Raw genomic sequence first — 19506 nt, forward strand, 5'->3', positions numbered from 1 at the left:
TGGGCGAAAAAAAACATAACAACTCAGGGGAATAAGCTCCCCAGAGCTAAGTTAGTAACAAACATTTCTGGGACATGGATGCACACAAATGGAAAGAGGAGAGAGAAGCTCAGTGTGTCTAAGGAAGTCCCCCTTCTTATCAGTTGAGTTTTAAAACATCAACAGTGAGCTGGGAGGAAAATATTGGGATTGGGGATATTAGTCCTATAATAAAACAATAACGTGTATCTTTAAATTAAAGAATCGTTACAATTCACATTTTCTTGAGGGTAATTTAGGGACGTTCTTTGGGACAGGTTCAAAACATGGGAAACAACTGGTTTTCGTGCTTTTTAGGGGAAAAATGTTAAACTGCTTTTATTCTGAAGTTGTGTCTTAATGCACATACAATTTATCCAATGTATTCTATTTGAGAGGCTGTATTCAAATAGACACAGTCCAAGTTAACTTCTCTTGTTTGAAAATGGTAATTTAGCAAAATTGGAAAATATAACTCAAATTATTTAATTAATTCAGCTTCAGGTCCAGTTACCAACATTTTCTCAGTGGTGGAAGAAGTACTCCGACCTTTTACTTACTGTATGTTAAAATAAAAAATACCACAATGAACAGATATTCTGTTACAAGTTAAAGGTGCAGTAGGTAAGACTTCTAAAACTAACTTTCTGTCATATTTGCTGAAACTGACCCTATATTCAAGTAGAACTACATGAAGCAGGTAATTAAAAAAAAATCCACAGCTCCCTGTTCAGATGCACCAATCATGGCCAGAGGGGGTGTCTAACTGTGTGTCAATCACTGCTCATGCACACACATTCATTCTCCATTGTGGGGGGAGTGGCTTAGGAGACCATTTTGGGCTTTAGTAGAAAGGGGGGAGGGACTGAGAAGTTGTCGATGTTCACATTTTTTGGCTAAGTCCTGGATCTTCACAATCCTACCTACAGCACCTTTAAAGTACTGCAGTCAAAAACTTACTTAATAAAAGTACAAATGTATTGGTATCAAAATATACTTAAAGTACAAAAAGTAAAAGCACTCAAACGCAGAACGGCCCATTTCAGAATATTTATTATTGGATTACAATTATTGATGCATTAATGTGTTCATTACTTTAATGCAGCTGGTAAAGGTGGAGCTCATTTGAATTGCTGCTGAATAGCTTAATAATACATAATGTATTAGTTTATATGTTTTTCTATCAATAATCTGAATCTACAAAGTACCTAAAGTTATTGAACAAATCTAGTGAAGTAAAAAGTACAATATTTCTCTCTGAGATGTGATGGATAAGAAGTATAAAATGAAAAACTTAAGTAAAAAACTTCCACCACTGCTTTCTCTTAGACTTTCATTGACATCTTCATCAGCCAATAAGCTGATAAAGAACCAGTTAGTAAATGGGCCTTGAGTTAAGATTAATTTGTCAAACTACTATTCACAAGTTTAAGAGTGAACTTTGATATTCAAGTTAAAAAACATTTGCCACGATACTGAAAGTTCATTCTTCTGATGAAACGATCTCAAAAATAAGAAAGTTGGGATTCTGTTGTTCTTGTGTGAAACCAGCTTAAGGAAAATGTTTTCCATCTGTTGCAAACACAGGAGACTCTGGGTGGTATTTAACATGTTAACAATGTGCTGCTCAGATATTACTGTTCTATTCTTTTTACAGTATGTGCAGGTTATTTTTTTACATTTTATAATTAAAATAATCTGGAATCATTTCATTGTTTGTTTTTTTCTTGAACACAGGCATTGTTAGCATCGGGAACTGTTCTGTTTACACACTGGCACCCTTTCCACTGATGTTACACTGAGATCTCCTCATGTTGACTTTTTGCTTCAGCTGCAGGTCAACAATAGAAATGCACAGATGATTTGTGTTTTTGTTCCTTAACTCACAGAAACCAACAGACCACAGAAGCAAAGAGAAAATTTCTTTCACTCACAATTCAATTATTGAATCTACACTGCTGCATTGTTCTGCTGGCTATGCAGCACAGCGTTGCAGCTTAAAAGGGTTTGCTCAGATTGAGATGAAGACAAGCAGCCATGTCAGCTCTGAGGACTCTAGCTGTTCTTGCTTTAATAGGTGAGTTATTAAATGAAAATATTGGTTTTGATTGGATTCACTAATGTTGGAATGAAGATGTTTTCCTTGTCTATAAAGTTGTTTTTTTTTGTCTCCTTCCCAGCAGGTGTGTCCAGCAGTCAGACTTCAGACTGCTCATACATCGGCCTTCTGGAACACTTGAACCTGACAACAACAAATGATCTTCTAGCGATTGTGCGACCAGTGAAATACTGGAATAAGACCACCTTTGTTCAGATTGACATGTTGTTGTGTGGTATTTTACAAGTGGTAAGTGTATTTTAAGTGTATACATTGAGCTTTCAGAGTTCATCACTTTCATGAGCGTTTCTATTTTTTTAAGGGTCAGTTCACTCGAAACACAAATATGTTTTTTGCACTTATCCGTTGTGGTATCTATGTAAGTAAGAAAGTACCTTTACTCAAGGCCTGTGTTTTATTTAAGTATTTTGATTATATTGTACCTATTATTACATTTCAGAAGGAAGTATTGTACATTTTACTTTACTAAATTTATTTGAGTGCTAGTTAACATACACTCAGTTGACAGGTTACACCCAACTGAAACTATTGCAGTCTAACATTGTGTTGTACAGACAGGTGAATTTAGTTCACCTCCTTTATATCAATGAGGGTTCATTTCAACAGTACCACAAACTACATTCTCCAAAATGTGGGGTTTTAGTGAATCGATCCTTTCAAGTAAACATGCTGTTACTGTTGTAAATGCCCACAATTACTCACCACGGTGCTGCTGATTTTCTGCAGGATGAGAAGTCACAAACTTTCACGAGTCACATCTGGACCCGAATGGTAAGACATTAAGTAAATACAGACATAATCATGTTGAGATTAGGTGCATTTTCAAACCTCAGTGATCTGTTATCAACATCGTTTGGCTTCAGGCTTACAGTCATGGCTCTTTGCACTCATCAACATGTGTCAGGAAATGTTATAAACGCAGCTTTTTCTCTCCCCAGCATTGGATAAATGAATTCCTAACTTGGAATTCATCCGACTTTTGTGGGATTAACATGCTGACCATCCCTAGATCCATGCTTTGGATCCCAGATATGCATATCCAAGAGGAGTATGGCATTTTGATTTTTGTTTTATTTCTTTTATTATTTTTTAGGGCTTTTATGGCCTTGAATTGATAGAACCGCTTGAAAACAGGAAATGGAAGAGAGAGGGGCGACAACATGCAGCTAAGGGCCGTGGGTCAAATTTGAGCGCACACTCTACTGGGTGAACCCTAACCTAACCTAACCCTTTTTTGTGCATCATTTTCTGTGTAGAACAGATGTTCTGCTGAGAAAAAATTAAAAATAAAATAAAAATGTGTTTCATACTATAACTCTACTACTCTACTAGTAAAATGAATGTGTATTTGTATGTACAGGAGAAAGAAAACACCGACATTTGTACAGCGTTGGATTCTGAATTATGAACCTGGTGATAGCTGCTGTGACTTGTTTAGATCTCTATATTGATAAAACCTCTGTCAATTTTTGAAGAAGAAAACCTACTTTACTTTTTCAGTACCTCTGATGCTGGGAGCATTCAAGAAAGTCCATTTGTCAGTTTGTCTCCCAGTGGCATGGTGTTGGCAAACACACGTCAGCTGCTGACCTCCACCTGTCAGATGAATCTCACCCTGTTCCCCTTTGATATGCAACATTGCAATATCACATTTTCATCCATGAACTCACAAGGTAAAGCACACCAGATGAACTGCACTTGATATATCAACTGCTTTGGAACATATTTTATGTAATTATTATTGAATGCTTATTTTCTCCACTCAGCGAATACTATAACACTGGGAACAGTCTACAATGACACGGTGCTTACTCAAATCTCAGAGCAGATCATGGTCACACAAGGAGAATGGCAACTCATTCACATGGACATTGTTTCTATGTCTTTTTACAAAGGTGTGGGAAACAAACTTATATACAGGGTAAGAAAATATGTGTAAGACATATCTGTGTGTGTGTGTGTGTGTGTGTGTGTTTGTGTTTGTTTGTCTCTAATTTATATTCAAATGAATTGTTTGTTTTTTCAGGTTACACTCTGCAGGAAGCCAATGCTTTATGTTATCAATTTAATCGTGCCACTGTTGTATTTTCTGGTCCTGGATTTGGCCACCTTCTTTATCAGTGAGGCCAGAGGTGAAAAGCTGAGCTTCAAAGTGACTGTCCTCCTGTCCATCTCCGTCCTACTGCTGATTCTTAAAGACATGTTGCCCTCTACTGAAGACAGGCTGCCGATGATAGGTAAGATGCCGCGCAGACCTCAGGCCACAGATTTAACTTTTCAGCATCTGCTTTACTGGTGTCAACAACATTGCGCTGACCATAGTCTATGGCTGAATCTCTAGCCCTTAAATGGCTTCCTCGACTCCTCCACTTGCCTCCCTTCCTCGCGTCTTAGTCCCTCCCACCGAGGAGGCACGGGAGAGTTGCGAGGTAATCATGGGAGGAGAGAGGCAACGAGCAAATGTGTTTTATAGGGATGAGATGTACTTTCCTCTGAAGCGTTACATGAATTGGTCAGCTGTATGGGCAGAGTTGGCATGGGCTTTCAGCTGCATGGCTTCCAGGAAGGCTGCTCTCGTGTATCTTTGCTCATGGCTCCTCGGGGATCCCTCCTCGATGCTTGGTCCTCGGGGCAGAAATAAGAGCTTTGAGACGGCCTTCACGGAGGAGGGACAGAACAAGTTCCGGTTCAGCTGAGGACCGAGGAGTTGAGGTGCTATCAAATGAGGGTTATGAGATGCAGCCCCTATCGACGATGTTTCATTTCCGGATTGTTCAGTTGCCGCCGGAAATTCCCCCCAATGTCCCACTTTTCAGCCGTATGTCAGTCACCTTCCGCATTCTTTGATTTGGCATTCTAAACTCTGGTAGATTTATGAGGACTATGGTTAACTGCTCTTAATCTGTCCAATCTGAGTTTTCTGTTGCACGACTAAAACAACTTTTGAACGTACACATGTTCCACCAAAACAAGTTCCTTCCCGAGATTATTTTGCAGCAGCACCATTCCTCCGTCCGGGGCTTAGCGCCTCCCATGCCAATTGTGATTGGTTTAAAGAAATGCCAATAAACCAGAGCACATTTTTCTCCCATCCCAGGATGTTGTGTGGACTAGCCAGACCTACTGGCAAGACTACACTGACCGCAAATGTCTCTGCACCTTTTTCTAGCCAGGTACTGTGTTACGATCTTCGCCATGGTGGGGCTGAGCATTCTGGAGACCATGCTGGTGAGCTTCCTAATTGATCTCAACGGTTGCTGTGGTAACAAGGCTCAAAGCTCCGTTAATGCCCAAGTGGATATTCAGCTGGAAGCCGACAATCACAAAGGTACACTTTCTGCCAACTAAAGACAGAAATGTTTTTTTGTTATTTGTGTAAGATATTTTGTTGTCAGATTGAAAGTTTTCTACTAAACCCCTTTTTGATCAAACAAACCAAATTTATCAAACATGACATAATGTGTAAATACTAGCAGACACATTCACACACACAATAACACAAACAAACTTAGCGTTCGAGGGAGTGCAAGACCCACAACTCCAGTTTTCTGCGAGGTAAAATTATTGTTTTGCTATATTTAAAATATTTTTACCGGCTCTACCCTGCCGTCAGACAGCACTTTAAGGCGGGGAACTGAAGCCCTTATTTTGCTAGTTGGCATTTCTATTTGAAAATCCCGGAAAACAATGCAGATGGAGTGGGCCTTTCATTTAAAATTAGGGTTCCTTGATTTTTAGGCAACTTGGACGTCACATCTGACATAATATCATGAGTGACCCCTTTTACATTGTCACATTGTTTTTACATTGTTATTTCATACATTGGTATTATGCAAATATTGATTATAGCCACTTTAAGCAGTTCACATCCCAACTTTGCATTTTCCTATTTAGCATGCTGAATTGTCTTTCTCCTTCCCCACACAGAGCCTGGTGGAGCTGAAGAGACCCCAGAGAAAAGTTCCTTTCCTCTGGATCAGCCCGATGATCGCGACTTGCTGAAACTAATCCTGGAGGAAGTGAAGGCCGCTCGACAGGAAGCTGAAGGACAAGACAAAACCAAGATAAAGCCTGGACACTACAGAAGACTGGCCCAAATCATAGACTCTGTTTTCTTCACCCTCTATTTGGTAGCTGTTGCAGTTTTTTTGAGACACATGTATTCAGTGTGGGTTTCACAATATATTAATAGTAATTAGATCAGTTGTTCTCAAGCTTTTTTCAATAATGTACCCCCTTTGAACAGTTTTTTTAAGTCATGTACCCCCTAACCAGCATGAATAATTTTTGGTAGAAAAAAAAAGTCTATATAAAGAGGAACAATACAGCAATGTTATCGATAGATTTACTAAACAACAGCCTTGTACCTGGAAAACATTTAAATGCTGATCAAAAAAGGCGACAAAAACTTTAAAAAAAAAACCCGACAAAACCTTGGAAAAAGACGGTAGAAAGAAGGAAGTAAGGCAAGAATAGGTCGAAAATAGTAATAAAAACTTCGAAAAAAAACACAGTAGAAAGAAGGAAGGCATAGGGCGACAAAAGTGGCAAAAAATTCAAATAAGAGACAAATTAAAAAAAAGTGAGAAAAACTTTGAAAAAAGCGACAAACATGGAGAAAAAAAAGACGTAGAAGTAACTACAGCCTTGTAACTGAAAAACATTTTGCAATGTCACTTTCCCCCTGCAGTCCTCCAAAGTACCCCTAGGGGTACATGTACCCCCATTTGAGAAACACTGAATTAGATATGTGTATACTATGCCAGTGCATGCTCTTAAATGAGATTACAATGGGATTATTAACTATTGTAACTATATATATATATTACTGTTTCTAACCCCTAAATGTTTCTTCTACATTTTCTGTCCTTTATTTATTCTTATAATTATTTTTTAAAGTGCAGAACAGATCTCACTGATCTTTTCAGACATGAGCTCACAACCTGCAACAAGAAGATTATGAAATTGATTGTATATACAGCATGTTATTAAATGTTTCAATTATATGATGTGTTGGATTAAAATAAAGTTGATTCTTCTTTATATTGGCGTTTTTTTTATATATATATATTTGTATACGTGACACAAAATAAAAGTACAGGAGGGTAATTGGCATTTTTGCTGCTGAAGATATAAAATGGAATGGAAAATACTTAAGTACAAGTACCTCAATTTTATACTTAACAGTACTTAAGTAAATGTAGGCTAATTAGTTACATTCCACCACTGCTCAGAGTGCAGACAGGAATGCATGTCATATGACATGTACATGTGTCATATGACTAGACATATTAGTTAAACAAAACATGCTCCCACAGTCGGATGTGATTGGACCTCGTGATTTGTTTTTACCGCACAGACTACCGACCGAGCAAACCAACTAACAGGTGCATGAAGCTATCTTTGGCTAAACATAAGACAATACCATTTAGCCTTCATAATAAAAGCTTTCTCATATCAACCTTTAAAGTTAGACAGAGAAGGTTTTACTTTGAAAGCTACTACAGGAAGTGTGAGTTTATTTTAGAGGGAGGTCAGCTGACAGCTGGTTGTTTAGTTTACTGCTTCACTTAGCTAGAGCCGTGCTAGCCCAGTGGGAGGTGTTTTTCTCCAAACATTTGGTTCACACTGACTTCCCTCTAACTATCTTACAAGGAAAACAGCTCATGTTAGCTAGGTGGCAAAGTTCTGCGTTTTTTTCAACTAGCTAGTGAGCCACATGACAGCTTGGAGCATCCTGTTAGCCTAGCAGCTACATTTGCAAAATACACTGGGAAGAAGTAAGGTGAGAAGTGTTTCCTTTTGTTTTCAATAATGACTTTCATTAATGACATGCATTCTGTAGTCCATAAATAAATAAAACACTGTCCTGAATCAAATGAAAATAATAGCTGTTTTCTAAGTTGCCTCCACACTCTCTGTCACCGAACTACACAGTAGTGGTCGGTAGACTTTTGGTAAAAGACGATTTGCAATGAAAATATGTGGTGCTATGTGAATCATGTGCATGCCGAATTGAAAAGTGGTCCTTAAAGATTAAGACATATCTTGAATGATGTCTAGTATAAGCGCATTTCTTTTGTCAACGGTAATAAAAATACTAAATTGCAAGATATGTGACTGGAGTTCTTTTTCAATGCAAGAGAAAACAGATCAACCACTTTTTAAAATCTGTTTTCTTACATTCCCAATATTTATTCTTACATTATAGACCTTGAACAACAGGTTTTTAGCAATACTTAATTTTGATGCCAGTAAAGTAAAGTTGAATAAGAAATGAAAGTGATCGAACTGGCTATCACTGTTGTTGTTGTTGTTGTAGTAGTAGTAACAACTGTTGTTTTTTCCTTTTAGGTGAGGACCTGTGTCATCAATCATGGCAGGTGGAATTACAGAGAGCGGGGAACCCTACTCCCCATTTGTGAGTATCATGCAGGATGCTGTGGTTAATTCTTGTTTTATTATTATTTAAGCACAGGCATGCATTTAATTGTAAAGGGAGAGCTCTGAACAAACTGTGAGTTGTCAATAAATGACATATTTCGGTGGCTAGGAGCTGCAGTGGATACATTTTGAATGCAAAGTCCTCATGATTGCAGCAGTTAAAATGTTATATCACAGTTTACACTTAGAGCTCTGAGGTAAAGAAGTTGTAGTATTCTTCTCTGATTACTTGCAGGTACTTTAACCATTACCTTGTGTTTTCGAGCTACTGATTTCCACTGCTCATTATGTTTTAAACACTTAGTAAACATTTTTCAAGTGAAACTTTCTTTGGGTAATCAAATGAGTAATGTCTTTTTGAGAAGGGATGGTGCATATGAGACTTGTGCAGTGAAGAATAAAGAGGAAGTTAGATTGCTTACACATCCTTCTTTTTACATAGCAGGCGTGTTTATGGTCTGAACTCAGTTTTGACAACTCATTTGATTCACACACTGCAAACGTCAGCATGACGTTTCCACAAAGATTAAGTTCTGCTGGTTAAAGCTTTGAATCGTTGAAGCACTCTGCTTCCAGATAGGAGGTAGTGCTATCTAAGTAGCCCAGTTGTCATTCTTGACAAGGGCTGAATAATTCAGCAAGTAGTCTGATCTTTATCAACCTGAGGAACACCTAATACTGTAGTGCTTGAGATTTAGCATTTAAAGTGCTTATGTTATGCTCATTTTCAGGTTCATAATTGTATTTAGAGGTTATATCAAAATAGGTTTACATGGTTTAATGTTCAGAAAACACCATATTTTTGCTGTACTGCACATTGCTGCAGCTCCTCTTTTCACCCTGTGTATTGAGCTCTCTGTTTTAGCTACAAAGTGAGACATCTCACTTCTGTTCCATCTTTGTTGGGAGTCGCACATGCGCAGTAGCTAGGTAAGGACTACTAGCCAGTCAGAAGCAGAGTATGAGGGAGTGCCACGCTAGCAGCTTGGCGAACATTATAACGTTGGTTACAAAGTGACACACGTTTGTCACAGTAAAGGCTGGACACAATAGAGCTGTCTGGAGCAGTTTGTGAACAGTGTTTTCTGTTGGAGATGGTAAGTCCCTTTGGGGTGGACTTTGGGCTTTTTTTACTTTGTAAACCTATAACATGCACAAAAAAGATATATATACACACAAGAAAGGAAAGGGGAAAAGCCCAAAAGTATAAGATGAGCACTTTAAGCAAGTATAATACAGCAGAAAATGAAATGATTGCTGAATGTCAGCAGCCATATTATACTTGAAGATGTCTTATGCCTCTCATCCTGCTCATGTCTTCTCCAGGTGGGGCTGGTGTATATGTTCAATCTGATTGTGGGAACAGGAGCTTTGACGATGCCCAAAGCCTTCGCTACAGCCGGTTGGGTGGTTAGTTTATCACTCATCGCCTTTTTAGGATTTATGAGGTAAGTTTTGTTCTACCCGACCTCCTTACCATTTCCCACATGCATAACCTGTCGTTCTGTCCCGCATGCAACAACAGAGACAACGGAAACAAACCAACTGCCTTCTTTTCTAGTTTATATTCAGATTCAGTATAAACGTTTTAGGTTCTAGAAGAATGGGGAAAGTCTCCAGTCACCTCTCAATCAGCTGTGCAAAAATTCAAAAATGTTGAATTGTCTATTTTACAAATAAGTTGTGGTTGACGGTGATAGCATGTGGCCAAGAGTCGCTCATCAGGATCGGGGAAATCAACTTGCCAGTCTCCTGCCGACTCTGCGAGCATGGGCTAGCTAGCCAGCTAGCTGATGAAGTAAACAGAGGAAAAGGTGGAAAAGATGAGCTCAAGCTAGCAAGACCATCTCTGCAGCCATCTTATGACAATGAGATTTAACGCTTATCAGGATAGGAAAAATCAACTCACCAGTCTCCTGCTGACTGCTAGCCTGGCTGGTCCACGTTTTGAAATGTAAACATGAGCTTAAACACAGAGGAGAGGAGAAGTGCAGAAGATGAGCTCAAGCTAACGACCATATCTGCGGCCATCTCATGACAATGAGTTGCTTATCATGATAGGGAAATCTACTCACCAGTCTCCTGCTGACTCTGCTGACCTAGCCGGTCAAAGTTTCTAAATGTTAACACAGAGAAAAGGGGAAGATGGCTATCACCAGCTATGACCTATGGCTACAATAGACCATCTCTGCGTCCATCTCTACATCAGAGGGGACACAGAGGAATTAAACACAGTCGGTGAGCTTCTCTGCTGGGCATTCTGCCGGCCAGTGTGCAGGTGCTGGACAGTGAGCTGGTCTCCATTGGTTTCCAGCGGGATGTCGGGAGCTGTGGTGTCCTTTTGCCGAGACTTGGCAGAAACCTGGAGTGCCGGTGCCGTCAAACCGGGTGACTCTTTTTCTGTGCGCTGATCTGACGGACACATTCTGCTTCGGGATGAATCGTGCACAAGTTTAGGGAGCTGATGGGATAACCATTCACTGGAATTGTACCTCGTGCTATTTCATGCGACAAATAAAATCGATTGATTGAAAATGTGTTTGAACATCATGTTTGTTCCCTGCTAAGATAAAAGTGATTATTCAGAGGACTTTTAAGGGCCAGATTTTAATCATATCAAGATAGCAAAGTCAATCATGTTAGTGTTTTCCAGTGAAAAGTGTGTAGATTTTGTTTTACTTATTCATGCTGCATGATCTGGCCCTAAAGTAAGAAATGTTGCTCAAAATATGAATATGAAAACAAAATCAGTTTTAAAAGGTGAGGTCAAATAAAAGGCATTCAGTATGTGCTGTGTGTGTAGCCAGTTTCTCACTTGCAGCCAAATATGAATTGTGATAAAGTAAAACTTAGATGCCATTAAACATAATTGTAATAAAACCGATATAAAAAGGTTTACAATGATTCGTTCAATTATCGCAAAGTCAAAACGGGTGCATATAAAAAAAATGTTCAACATAAAACATGCTTATATGTGAAAATGTCTTGTCTCATGTCTTTCTATTTTCAGAATTTAAAGATGCCATAATCAATATTTTAATAATAACTGCTGCTCCTCTCAGCTTCACAGAGCTTTATAGTGAGTTTCGGCTCATTGTTTACTGTTCATGTTCACTCTCAGTGCTCATAGCGTTGTTGTAAGAGGAAAAGCCGTACACTGCCACTGTACTATACCTGCAGCAAACAGCAGACCAACACAGTTAGAGACTAGCTGGTGATCATAGCATTTAGTAGCTAAAGAGACAGATATTTCCCACAAGAAGAGGTAGTTGGGGTTCACAAATTGTAAACCAACAAATCAGTGATTGGGGGTTTAAATGAACTATATTTTTGACATTTACGTGAACGTGTTTTCACTTAAAGCAACAGGTAACCGTCAGCATTTTACAGAGAAGCTTTAATGGAGCCAACAAACAAACCACAGTTTCCAACATAGTGTTGCAATGGTCAAGGCCAGAAAAATGATGGAACAATTTCTACACTTCACAACCAGTCATATTTCATTTCTGTGTCATTAAAAGCTTCTTGTTAACCTGTTCTTTCCTCTCCCTTCACCAGCTACATGACCACCACGTTTGTGATCGAGGCGATGGCGGCGGCCAACGCTCAGCTGCGCTGGAAGAGAAGAGAGCGAGAAGAGGTGAGATAACAAACTTTTTTTTTTTTTCCTTCTTTGTTTTTTTAAATTTCATTAAAGGTCCCATGGCATGAAAATGTCACTTTATGAGGTTTTTCAACATTAATATGAGTTCCCCCAGCCTGCCTATGGTCCCCCAGTGGCTAGAAATGGCGATAGGTGTAAACTGAGCTCTGGGTATCCTGCTCTGCCTTTGAGAAAATGAAAGCTCAGATGGGCCGATCTGGAATCTCCTCCTTATGACGTCATAATGAGCAAGGTTACCTCCCCTTTCTCTGCTTTGCCCGCCCAGAGACTTTGGCCCGCCCATGAGAAAGAGAGAGACATCATGGCTTGCAAACGAGCAAAGTATGGCAGTTGGTCAAGGCCACACACCCTCCACCCTCCACCTTGCCCCCCCCCTCTCCATCTCAATAGCATTTAAAGCTACAGACACAGAAATGGCACTTCCTAAGTAAAGCTCATTGTGGGACTGGCTCTAGTGGCTGTAATTCTGCACCAAGGCTGAATTTTAGGAAAGAGACTTCAGATACAGTATTAGGGGACCACTAATATAAAAGCATCCAAAAAACAGCATGTCATAGGACCTTTAATAGGATGTTGGCCAGATAGATGCTTTTCTATTTGTTGTAAGGATGTGTCAGACAAACCAAATATAAGAAGTAAATGTTCCTCTCTGTCAGAGTCTGGGTAATAAGACATTAAGCCAAACATTATTTACACCCTGCAGGCAAAACAGTGGAACTAATGGTCGTATAAATGCAGCGCAGGGACATATCCATGCAGTCCTGAGCTCTGCTTAATGTGCCTACAGGTCTTGTTCTGACATGTTGAAGCATGGTTAGGCAGCTAATAACAGACCGGTGAAATAATCAGCGTCAAAATAAACACACATCCAAAATGGGACTGCAGTCAGGGAGAGTGATGGTCTAATTATACAGAAGCACACTGCAAGACACATTAATGAGAACTATCCTTTCTTCCTTTGGCTCACGGTGGATTAAGTTTGTTTAATTGATTCCTACAAATAGACTTTTGCAAATCCTGCTATGGTACAGATTTTTACACAGGCATGGATTTGTGTTGTTCTAGCATCATATTTTGTAGGTAAGTGCTGTTCATGTACTCCAGTAATTTTAAATTTGAGGTACTTGAGTCTTTTCTTTTCATGCCACTTTCTACTTCTACTACGTTACATTTCAGAGAGAAATATTGTACTCCACTACATTCATCTGACAGCTTTAGTTACTAGTTACTTTACACATTAAGATTTTTGCACCCAAAACACATGTAGTTTATACAATCTGATGTTTTATTATAAACTAATCTACCCAACAATATACACGCCTACCAGTCCAGCTGAAATGATTAGATCACAACACAGAACTGTTTGGATCGTTTCCAGTTTCTAAAATATGAGGATTTTTCTGCATTGAGTACTTTTACTTTTTAAAGGACAATTCCAGCGCAAAATTAACCTAGGGGTTAATAACATATGTGTACCGAGTGGAACGTTCTCTGGGACATGTTTTCATGCTAATCGAATATGTCTCTAGCTTTAAACAAGCTACAGCAAACGGGTGGTTAGCTGCTAACGCTAGCTTTCGGGGCAGATGGTAAATCGCTATTTTATACCACTAACAAGGCTCAGAATAGCACCACACTTCAACGGTAGTATAATGAGGGACCCTACATGTAAACCGAAGCATTGAGAACTTTGTAAGTGTATAGACAGTTTATTAAAAAGATAGTTTTGACAGTAGTGTTTATGCTTACATGTGGGCGCCATCTTGGAAAACAGTCATGAGCAGTCGAATGACGATTTACCATCTGCCCCGAAAGGTAGCGTTAGCAGCTAACCACCCGTTTGCGGTAGCTTGTTTAAAGCTAGAGACACATTTGATTAGCATGAAAACAGATCCCAGAGAACGGTCGACTCGGTACACATATGTTATTAACCCCTAGGTTCATTTTGCGCTGGAATTGTCCTTTAAGTTTCTCTAATGATAATTACATACTTTTACTTAAGTAACATTTCCAATGCAGGACTTTTACTTGTATTTTTACAGTGTGGTATTAGTACTTTTACTTAAGTAAAGGATCTGAATGCTTCTTCCACCACTGCATAACAGAATGACGTGCAGGGGAATAACACAGACAAAGTGGCAGTGGTTTATCTGGGTCTCTTGTTTAGGGCTGCTATGGCTGCAGGCACCAGGCTTTTGCCAAAGCGAGCTCACTTGCACCTCAGTGTCCTGTACCTGCGTCCGGAGGGCAGTATGGTGCCGAGTGGGTGTGTGTTGTCCTGTGCTATTGTGGTTGCGATGCGTGTGATGGCCTTAAAATTGAGATCTGAGAGTGTGGGAGTGGGGAGAGTGATTCATTTGGCAGCGATGTTGGTTACACATATGAGTTTGGCCCGGTTTGTGTCAGAAAGCATGTTGGGGAGAGACAGGACATACTGTAGACTTCTTTGACTGTAACACTAAAAGGATGTATTTCACGTGATCAGGCCATATTAATTATAGTCGTGGCTGTATGTCACAATGTTAATGAAAGAACACAGTCACTGTGGTTCCCCACAGTGACTGTGTTCTATCATTAACATTGCGACATACAGCCACGAAATACTCTTTATTATATCATTATTATAACTGAAGTGAGGCTCACATCTCATATTAGGCATTACAAAAACAGTTTGCTTAAACATCCCATTTTTAAGCTCACGGTATCTCTGTAGCACCAAAGCTGAGTGACCTCTCTCATCCCTGATGTCTTCCTTATTTAAACTGAAGTTTATTACCACAAGGGTGTCTCTTCTTTCACACTTGAGCTTCTCTGGAGAGAAACAATGACTGTTTTCATTCGTAGCCCAGTAAAACTTACTAGACAATAAAATATTTCATGTTTGAAGCCTGCAAAGACATTCCCCTTTTTAATAGGAAGCTGTATTTTTTATTTATCGTCCAATCGTAGCACAAGTGAAATGTGTCTCTAGCCACCCGTCTATAAGAAACCCAATTTGGATGTAAGTAAAGGACTGTACACGATTACCAAGGGAGACAACCAAGTTTTCAATCATTTTTACTTTGACTTGGAAAAAGACTTAAAATGGTGCGGCCTTTGCTTTTTGTTTCTCCCCCGGTACAGAATTCATCTTGCTTGATGCTTGTGGGTTTCCAGTTGAGGAGTTATGAGCCAGAGTACAATAGCCCGGCTCTAACTGAGCCCCAAACACTCACCTTGATTCATGGCTCCTGTACTCCTCTCAGCCTTTTTTCCTCCCACGTAATGGAAAAGAAAGGAGGGATGAAACTGGAAACCTTTACCGCTGAATGCTTTTCATTTCTCTCTGCTTAAGCGAAGCATATTAACGAATAAAGCGATGCATCATCATGTGTGTTTTCCAAGAAAGCCTCACATACAGTATAAGGTGGAACCTAGACACCGTGAGTTATATAATAGTCCTTCTGTCTGCATTACCTGCTGGAGAAAAAAGTCATCAGTTCATATGGAAAACTAAAGAAAAAGATAAAGCACAGTATCAAACTTGGCCTTGTGATGTGAACAGACTCTTTATAGGACATCCATAAATGTGTAGCTTAAAATATCACCTTACTGAGTTGTGTTGCATCTAAGCCTGAGTGATGTTCTGATTAAATAGTTAATGTTTGGCACTGGCTGGGGATGTGACTGCCCTCTGCTGGGCTAAGTGGAGTGCTACTAGATCGTATTAATTCTCTCCCCAAATATTACAAATCCTTAAAGAAATAACAGCAGCACTTTTTTTTTATCTGTCATTTCCTAATAGTTTTGTAGGAAGTTTCTTAGAAAGAGCTGTTATTTGGGAATAATTACAGGCAAACTAGAGATGATATTTTAAAAAGTTATTAGAGTTTAGTTAGTTGTGTTCAGTTTAACAAACAGAAACCTTCAAGTTAAACCCATGTAAATGATTCGTCTAATATTATTTTTATTATTAGAAACTTTATCCTCTATATGAGAGCTGCAACTAACAATAATTTTAAATAAATCTGTTAAATTAAACTTTCTCGGTTTTGTCAGGAAATGGTGAAAAATGGCCATCACAATATATATATATATATATATATATATATATATATATATATATATATATATATATTTATATTTATATATAAATTTATTTTATATATATATATTTATTTATATATTATTTATATATATTTATATTTATATTTATAAATTTATATATATTTATATATATATATATTTAGTGGTCCCCTAATACTGTATCTGAAGTCTCTTTCCCGAAATTCAGCCTTGGTGCGGAATTACAGCTACTAGAGCCAGTCCGGGGGGGGTGGGGGGGGGTGTGGCCTTGACCAACTGCCATGCTTCGCTTGTTTGCAAGCCATGATGTCTCTCTCTTTCTCATGGGCGGGCCAAATTCTCTGGGCGGGCAGAGAAAGGGGAGGTAACCTTTCCCCTTATGACGTCATAAGGAGGAGATTCCAGATCGGCCCATCTGAGCTTTCATTTTCTCAAAGACAGAGCAGGATACCCAGGGCTCGGTTTACACCTATCACCATTTCTAGCCACTGGGGGACCATAGGCAGGCTGGAGGAACTCGTATTAATGTTGAAAAAACTCATAAAGTGACAGACACACACACACACAGACACACACACACACCAAGAGTGAAGTGTTTTACTCGCAGAGCATTCATAGACTAAATAAAACCCGGATTCAGATTATTTTAAATAATATGCAATTCGTCAGATAATTTTTTTAGATTTTAAAAATTAAAATATCATTCATTGAACTATGAAGCCTTTTCTACAAAATGAAAAAAATATATATATAATGATCATTTAAATTAATTAACTTTTCACGGGCCCCCTGGCAGAGGGCCACAGACCCCTGGGGGGGTCCACGGACCTTACTTTGAGAATCACTCTAGATTACACAAGCGACTAATTAAAACGAATAAATTGGTAGTGTAAAAATTGAAATCTTCTTCTTTCACCTGTAATTAGTACTGTCTTTTCCAGCAGCCTTCTGATCAAATTTCCATTAGCTATCATTTTCTTTCTCAGAAATGACAGTATAGTTAGTAAGACTTAAAACTTTTTTAATCAGATGGCCTTTTTCATTTCATAATTTAATTTTAATTAATTTCTTTCAGCCAGTTCGAGACAATACGTGGTACGTTATGTGTACTAATATTGCCATTGCTCCGTCCTGGTTGCATCATGGGAAACTGCTCCGCTTTCTTTTCACATTCCCCTGCATGGAGTAGAGATTAGGATTCAGCCTGGTGTTTGACTGCGTTTTACAAAGTTATTTTGACTTTGTTCATGCCTTGAGGCAGCAATAAAGGAAGCGTCTGATCCGTAGCTGCACATTAATCTGTTATTGCGTTGGCTTGCTTATATTTGCTGTTTGTCACCGAGCCATTAGCTGCTGTCACTCCTCATCTCCTCTTCCTCCGTCGGACCCGGCAAGCGTGTCTTGCATTCATTCATGCTGACACTCCCAAAGTTGACTATCATCGATGGCTAACTGGCATTAATGCAGAGAATTTGTGAAATGATAACAAGCGATGTGCGGGTATGCTATCGGTGTGAATTGTGAAGTGCTCCATTCTGCAAAGTGTGTCCCAGCTGTTGCTTGTAATTTCCAGATGTTGTCTCCCCCCTGCGTCACATATACAGAGCAAATAAGCACCGTGTTAATCGCTTGTAAACTGACTGTTGTTTATGTCGAGAAATTAGGAAAACAGGCGTCTAAAACCGAGCTTCACACACTCATGTTGTCTCCACAGGTCCATGACAGCGACTCCACCTCCGAGTACTCGGATGATGATGTCATGGTGCGAGGACGGTCGGAGCCAGAAACCAAGCCTATCTTGTCTGTTCGTGAGTATCATAGGTTCATTTTAATGTTTATGGTACATAGTTTTTATTACAAACCATCTTAGACTGCACTGGACATAATACTGGTGCTGGTAAATCAATGTGTCTGAAGATCAGAAGATGGAGAAAGCAGTAAACTGCACTCTTAAAGGTTTACCTTTGCTGATGTTTTCTAGTCAAAATTAACTAGATTCCTTGAGGGTCATCCAAGTGTTTTTTTTTTTTATACTTTTTAAATATCTTACCAAGATAAGTTTCAAGTTATTTATTATAAAATGCGCAGCAATACAGAAGCAGTTGTAATTGTAGTTCTTCATTTTCTATATTATTCCTCTCTTCCTTAGGTGAGATTCCTTCTATAAGCCCATAGGGGTTTTCCTAATCTCACCTGCACAATCTTTATTTTTTTATTATTTAATTTCCTTGTTACTGTTGTCTTGATTTTATTTAGCAAAATGAACAAGTTAAAAAAAATTCAAAAAGTTGTCAATGAAAATCATAGGCTCCCTCCAACAATGCTCACTAAATATGTATTAAAAAAAGAAATTGCATGTAAAAAAATATAACTAGATTGTAAGATAGTGCATAAAATAGTGCAATTTAAAATGTACGGATAAAGTATAACAAATAGAATATGAAATAAACTAATACTCTCTTTATTCTTTGCCTGAACTAGGGCACTTTCGCATTGCGGCAAATCCTACTTCCATTTTAGAGCGGAAGTGCTATTACTTAGCTCAGTGTCGCTAGATTTGCTATCCTGTAGTTGCCCAAAAGCTGTTTTTAAACTCAAACAAAGAAGCTGTCATGAAGTTATGCATTTTAGGTGAGAAAGTAAGCCTTTTGATTCGATAGATGTCATCCGTTTGATAAAATAACACCTATTTGGGAATTTGCACCGACATTTTCGGAGCTGTGAGGAGCTACAGGCAGTGTGAGACCAGTTACACTCATTCAACTGTGTTTCTGTAATTGACACCCTGAAAATAATTCTTAGCTACTGCTCTATAGTTTACATTTGTACTAGTTTTTTTATTAAATGTGTGTTAAAATAAACACAATATTTTGATGGTCATCAAACTGTGATTTTAAGCTGTTCAAATGATCTTAAATATTGAGAAAATATATGCCAAGATAATAAAATGGTCAACTTTTTATTTTGTCATGTAAAATGGGAGTGCTGTTGCATTACTTTAGTTTAGCCACTAAATGAAATCAAACCATGGAGAACAACAAACTTGTAGTTTTTGAATCACTTTTTAACCTATTTTATGTTATATCTTTTATTATCAGAATATGATAAATAATGTATAATTATTATAATATGAAATGATCAGTCTGTAAAACTGTTAAACCAGAGTTTGGGGTCTCAGTAGGCCAGGAGTCATGTT

The 19506-nt window shown here is 38.6% G+C and overlaps 2 protein-coding genes across 4 annotated transcripts in view; both read left to right on the top strand.

The window, feature by feature from the left end:
* Positions 1-860: 860 nt before the first annotated feature.
* On the top strand, positions 861-6374 carry LOC116063842 (5-hydroxytryptamine receptor 3A-like). 2 transcript variants are annotated; one of them, XM_031318821.2, is made up of 9 exons: positions 861-2095; positions 2199-2365; positions 2864-2908; positions 3076-3185; positions 3638-3810; positions 3904-4058; positions 4164-4374; positions 5307-5465; positions 6065-6374. In XM_031318821.2, exons 1-9 carry the CDS (start codon positions 2056-2058, stop codon positions 6334-6336), a joined length of 1332 nt encoding a protein of 443 aa, XP_031174681.1. In that variant the 5' UTR covers positions 861-2055; the 3' UTR covers positions 6337-6374. The 2 variants fall into 2 exon arrangements, with proteins under 2 accessions (XP_031174681.1, XP_035853003.1); XM_035997110.1 differs by having other exon boundaries at positions 2202-2365.
* Positions 6375-7651: 1277 nt separating this feature from the next.
* Positions 7652-19506, top strand: part of tmem104 (transmembrane protein 104) — a 71580-nt gene continuing 59725 nt past the window's right edge. The window contains exons 1-5 of one of the 2 annotated variants that reach the window (XM_031318819.2): positions 7652-7922; positions 8492-8558; positions 9908-10029; positions 12140-12221; positions 18025-18131. In XM_031318819.2, coding sequence (XP_031174679.1) covers positions 8514-8558; positions 9908-10029; positions 12140-12221; positions 18025-18131 — 356 coding nt within the window. In that variant the 5' untranslated portion in view covers positions 7652-7922; positions 8492-8513. The remainder of the gene's footprint in view (positions 7923-8491; positions 8559-9907; positions 10030-12139; positions 12222-18024; positions 18132-19506) is intronic. The other variant, XM_031318820.2, reaches the window with a different exon arrangement.

Source organism: Sander lucioperca, chromosome 21 (assembly GCF_008315115.2).
Source record: "Sander lucioperca isolate FBNREF2018 chromosome 21, SLUC_FBN_1.2, whole genome shotgun sequence".
Lineage (NCBI taxonomy): Eukaryota > Metazoa > Chordata > Actinopteri > Perciformes > Percidae > Sander > Sander lucioperca.

Excerpts from the sequence above, each read along its gene's own strand:
- LOC116063842 (XM_031318821.2), top strand. The coding sequence starts at position 2,056 with ATGTCAGCTCTGAGGACTCTAGCTGTTCTTGCTTTAATAG. Across the intron at positions 2,366-2,863 it reads TGTGTGGTATTTTACAAGTG|GATGAGAAGTCACAAACTTT; the intron begins GTAAGTGTATTT and ends GATTTTCTGCAG. Across the intron at positions 2,909-3,075 it reads GTCACATCTGGACCCGAATG|CATTGGATAAATGAATTCCT; the intron begins GTAAGACATTAA and ends TTCTCTCCCCAG.